This window comes from Vulpes lagopus, chromosome 6 (assembly GCF_018345385.1).
Source record: "Vulpes lagopus strain Blue_001 chromosome 6, ASM1834538v1, whole genome shotgun sequence".
Classification (NCBI taxonomy): domain Eukaryota; kingdom Metazoa; phylum Chordata; class Mammalia; order Carnivora; family Canidae; genus Vulpes; species Vulpes lagopus.
In genome coordinates, this window is record NC_054829.1 from 71,358,817 (window position 1) to 71,364,816 (window position 6,000).

The following is a 6,000-nucleotide window of genomic DNA, read 5'->3' on the forward strand; positions in this document are numbered from 1 at the left end:
GAGCTTTTGCTATCTGGGGAAAGAGTCAATTTAGACAACCCCTCGATGGAAAAAGCTTCCTGAGCTTCAAGATATGACACGTGGTTGGAACCCCAGCTGCAGAGTATGAGTATTGGAGAGAGGTGACTTTCATGCACTGTGCCTTACTGCACAGAGATAGGTGGCCGAGTCGCTGGGCTGAGAAGCTGCAATGTATAAAGTGCTCTGTCTTGATGACATATCCAACCAGACTTTAATTCTTCCACTTGTTTGTTCTTTTTGATTTGACTGCATTAACAACAGGAGTGTGAGCCCTTTCCCTGGGTCCTGCCTAAACCACTGAAGGGAATAAAGGGCACTATCTGTGAAATTGCAGCTGAGAACCACGCTGTCCCGCTCATGGACGCTCAGAGCTTCAGGACTCTGCTTCACCTCCTGTTTACTGCTCGCCCCTGTTCAGAGAGAGAACACAGACAGAGGGCTGGTTAGCGGCTGACTCTTCTTTGGAAATGCCTTCTGATTTTGCTTTCTCAATCTGCCCCGAAAAATCACACTGGTTCGACTCCCTTTCTATCTCTTCCCCGAGGAGAAACGCCCTAGGGTCTATCCTTTGCCCATTTCCAAATCCCTTTAACTCACAGTCAAGTTGCAACCAAAGGATGAGCAAGCCCAGGGATTTGTCCATTGTGTCTGACACCTAGAGTCACTAAGAACTTGTTCTTGTCTCTGTAATATTGACAAGGGCTCACAAGATGAAGAACCTACTTCGTCACTTCTTTTGTTCAAACGTCTACAGGAAACAGCCGTCAGCCGAGCCAATCAGAGAAAGATCACACACCGAGACACGTCCGCAGGCGCGCGCGCGCGCACACACACACACACACACACACACACACACACACACACACGAACGCAACCCGCACCCCCCATACTGATCTGCAAAGAGCAGGAGGTAGAAATGGAAACACTGCCATCTGAGGACCCACCCCAGCATTGCCAGAGAAATTTTCTCTCTCCTCCTCCTCCTAAATGACAAACTTTAAATACCAAATATGTAAACTGCAAAATATCCATGCATAGAGGAAAATGTAGAGTACAAATGCTTATATCAGAAAAGAAATCTAAGTTTTTACTATCCACCTGCAATAGCTTTCTTTAGGTTCCTATAACTGCTCCCCCCTCTTGCTACTTCAGCCCTGAAGTGCTGGCTTCCCTCAACTTACACCTTCTTGAAAAGTCCCTTTATGTCATTTCTCACCCATTAGAGTGCAAAGAGTTAAGAATGATAAATAATATTAATATTTTTTTGTGTGTGATGATATAAAAAATGGGTACTCCGTTCTGATGGCTGAACAGTCAACTTATAAAGCTTATTTGCATATTATTGGATACCAGAAATTCCACCTGGTTTGGAATATTTCTTAAGAAATACCCTTATAAAAAGGTGTATAAAATTGAATGCAGCAGTAAAAAAGTAGAAAAAATTAAATATCCTTCAATACAAATACTCAGTACATTATATATAGTAGATCTATATTAGGTTGAACTATACATTAGTGAAAAGGAATTAGGTTTAAATTTTCTGACTTGCAGAGAATTCTCTGACATTCAACCAAATCACAGTACATCTAAGTATGATTCCATTTATGCTTTTAGACAATAGATAAATGGGGTGCCTGGATGGCTCAGTTAGTTAATCACCTAACTTTGTTTTTTGTTTGTTTCTTTGTTTGTTTGTTTTATTGGAGTTCATTTGCCAACATATAGCATAATGCCCAGTGCTCATTCCATCAAGTGCCCCCCTCAGTGCCCGTCACCCAGTCAGCCCCACCTCTCCCCCATCTCCCCTTCCACCACCCTTTGTTTGTTTCCCAGAGTTAGGTGTCTCTCATGTTCTGTCTCCCTTTCTGATATTTCCCACTCATTTTCTCTCCTTTCCCTTTTATTCCCTTTCACTATTTTTTATATTCCCCAAATAAATGAGACCATATAATGTTTGTCCTTCTCTGACTGACTTACTTCACACAGCATAATACCCTCCAGTTCCATCCACGTTGAAGCAAATGGTGGGTATTTGTCATTTCTAATGGCTGAGGAATATTCCATTGTATACATAGACCACATCTTCTTGATCCATTCATCTTTCGATGGACACCGAGGCTTCTTCCACAGTTTGGCTATCGTGGACATTGCTGCTAGAAATATCGGGGTGCAGGTGTCCCGGAGTTTCACTGCATCTGTATCTTTGGGGTAAATCCCCAGCAGTGCAATTGCTGGGTCCTAGGGCAGATCTATTTTTAACTCCTTGAGGAACCTCCACACAGTTTTCCAGAGTGGCTGCACCAGTTCACATTCCCACCAGCATTGCACGAGGGTTCCCCTTTCTCCTCATCCTCTCCAACATTTGTGGTTTCCTGCCTTGTTAATGTTCCCCATTATCACTGGTGTGAGGTGGTATCTCATTGTGGATTTGATTTGTGTTTCCCTGATGGCAAGTGATGCAGAGCATTTTCTCATGTGCGTGTTGGCCATGTCCATGTCTTCCTCTGTGAGATTTCTGTTCATGTCTTTTGCCCATTTCATGATTGGATTGTTTCTTTGCTGTTGAGTTTAATAAGTTCTTTATAGATCTTGGAAACTAGCCCTTTATCTGATATGTCATTTGCAAATATCTTCTCCCATTCTGTAGGTTGTCTTTTAGTTTTGTTGACTGTATCCTTTGCTGTGCAAAAGCTTCTTATCTTGATGAAGTCCCAATAGTTCATTTTTGCTTTTGTTTCTTTTGCCTTCGTGGATTTATCTTGCAAGAAGTTACTGTGGCCGAGTTCAACAAGGGTGTTGCCTGTGTTCTCCTCTAGGATTTTGATGGAATCTTGTCTCACATTTAGATCTTTCATCCATTTTGAGTTTATCTTTGTGTATGGTGCAAGAGAGTGGTCTAGTTTCATTCTTCTGCATGTGGCTGTCCAATTTTCCCAGCACCTTTTATTGAAGAGACTGTCTTTTTCCAGTGGATAGTCTTTCCTGCTTTTTGAATCTTAGTTGACCATAAAGTTGAGGGTCCACTTCTGGATTCTCTATTCTGTTCCACTGATCTATGTGTCTGTTTTTGTGCCAGTACCACACTGTCTTGACCACAGCTTTGTAGTACAACCTGAAATCTGGCATTGTGATGCCCCCAGCTATGGTTTTCTTTTTTTAAAATTCCCCTGGCTATTCGGGGTCTTTTCTGATTCCACACAAATCTTAAGATGATTTGTTCCAACTCTCTGAAGAAAGTCCATAGGTATTTTGATTACATTAAATGTGTAAATTGCCCCAGGAAACATTGACATTTTCACAATATTAATTCTTCCGATCCATGAGCATTGAACATTTTTTTTTAATTAACTTTTATTGGTGTTTAATTTACCAACATACAGAAAAACACCCAGTGCTCATCCCGTCAAGTGTCCACCTCAGTGCCCGTCACCCATTCCCCTCCAACACCCGCCCTCCTCCCCTTCCACCACCCCTAGTTCGTTTCCCCGAGTTAGGAGTCTTTATGTTCTGTCTCCCTTCCTGATATTTCCCAACATTTCTTTTCCCTTCCTTTATATTCCCTTTCACTATTATTCATATTCCCCAAATGAATGAGAACATACACTGTTTGTCCTTCTCCGATTGACTTATTTCACTCAGCATAATACCCTCCAGTTCCATCCACGTTGAAGCAAATGGTGGGTATTTGTCGTTTCTAATTGCTGAGTAATATTCCATTGTATACATAAACCACATCTTCTTTATCCATTCATCTTTCGATGGACACCGAGGCTCCTTCCACAGTTTGGCTATTGTGGACATTGCTGATAGAAACATCGGGGTGCAGGTGTCCCGACGTTTCATTGCATCTGAATCTTTGGGGTAAATCCCCAACAGTGCAATTGCTGGGTCGTAGGGCAGGTCTATTTTTAACTCTTTGAGGAACCTCCACACAGTTTTCCAGAGTGGCTGCACCAGTTCACATTCCCACCAACAGTGTAAGAGGGTTCCCTTTTCTCCGCATCCTCTCCAACATTTGTTGTTTCCTGCCTTGTTAATTTTCCCCATTCTCACTGGTGTGAGGTGGTATCTCATTGTGGTTTTGATTTGTATTTCCCTGATGGCGAGTGATGCAGAGCATTTTCTCATGTGCATGTTGGCCATGTCCATGTCTTCCTCTGTGAGATTTCTCTTCATGTCTTTTGCCCATTTCATGATTGGATTGTTTGTTTCTTTGGTGTTGAGTTTAATAAGTTCTTTATAGATTTTGGAAACTAGCCCTTTATCTGATATGTCATTTGCAAATATCTTCTCCCATTCTGTAGGTTGTCTTTTAGTTTTGTTGACTGTATCCTTTGCTGTGCAAAAGCTTCTTATCTTGATGAAGTCCCAATAGTTCATTTTTGCTTTTGTTTCTTTCGCCTTCGTGGATGTATCTTGCAAGAAGTTACTGTGGCCAAGTTCAAAAAGGGTGTTGCCTGTGTTCTCCTCTAGGATTTTGATGGAATCTTGTCTCACATTTAGATCTCTCATCCATTTTGAGTTTATCTTTGTGTATGGTGAAAGAGAGTGGTCCAGTTTCATTCTTCTGCATGTGGATGTCCAATTTTCCCAGCACCATTTATTGAAGAGACTGTCTTTCTTCCAATGGATAGTCTTTCCTCCTTTATCGAATATTACATGGCCGTACATTTCAGGGTCCACTTCTGGGTTCTCTATTCTGTTCCATTGATCTATGTGTCTGTTTTTGTGCCAGTACCACACTGTCTTGATGACCACAGCTTTGTAATACAACCTGAAATCTGGCATTGTGATGCCCCCAGCTAAGGTTTTCTTTTTTAAAATTCCCCTGGCTATTCGGGGTCTTTTCTGATTCCACACAAATCTTAAAATAATTTGTTCTAACTCTCTGAAGAAAGTCCATGGTATTTTGATAGGGATTGCATTAAACGTATAAATTGCCCTGGGTAACATTGACATTTTTACAATATTAATTCTGCCAATCCATGAGCATGGAATATTTTTCCATCTCTTTGTGTCTTCCTCAATTTCTTTCAGAAGTGTTCTATAGTTTTTAGGGTATAGATCTTTTACCTCTTTGGTTAGGTTTATTCCTAGGTATCTTATGCTTTTGGGTGCAATTGTAAATGGGATTGACTCCTTAATTTCTCTTTCTTCAGTCTCATTGTTAGTGTATAGAAATGCCATTGATTTCTGGGCATTGATTTTGTATCCTGCCACGCTACCAAATTGCTGTATGAGTTCTAGCAATCTGGGGGTGGAGGCTTTTGGGTTTTCTATGTAGAGTATCATGTCATCGGCGAAGAGGGAGAGTTTGACTTCTTCTTTGCCAAGTTGAATGCCTTTAATGTCTTTTTGTTGTCTGATTGCTGAGGCGAGGACTTCCAGAACTATGTTGAACAGCAGTGGTGAGAGTGGACATCCCTGTCTTGTTCCTGATCTTAGGGGAAAGGCTCCCAGTGCTTCCCCATTGAGAATGATATTTGCTGTGGGCTTTTCGTAGATGGCTTTTAAGATGTCGAGGAAAGTTCCCTCTATCCCAACACTCTGAAGGGTTTTGATCAGGAATGGATGCTGTATTTTGTCAAATGCTTTCTCTGCATCTAATGAGAGTATCATATGGTTCTTGGTTTTTCTCTTGCTGATATGATGAATCACATTGATGGTTTTACGAGTGTTGAACCAGCCTTGTGTCCCAGGGATAAATCCTACTTGGTCATGGTGAATAATTTTCTTAATGTGTTGTTGGATCCTATTGGCTAGTATCTTGTTGAGAATTTTTGCATCCATGTTCATCAGGGATATTGGTCTGTAATTCTCCTTTTTGGTGGGGTCTTTGTCTGGTTTTGGAATTAAGGTGATGCTGGCCTCGTAGAACGAATTTGGAAGTACTCCATCTCTTTCTATCTTTCCAAACAGCTTTAGTAGAATAGGTATGATTTCTTCTTTAAACGTTTGATAGAATTCCCCTGGGAAGCC

General features: G+C 41.3%; 1 gene segment (V, D, J or C); it reads right to left on the minus strand.

Moving 5' to 3' along the window:
* Positions 1-129: 129 nt before the first annotated feature.
* On the minus strand, positions 130-733 carry LOC121492594. The segment is given in 2 exon segments: positions 130-431; positions 619-733. Coding segments are annotated over 2 exon segments (348 nt in total).
* Positions 734-6,000: the final 5,267 nt, after the last annotated feature.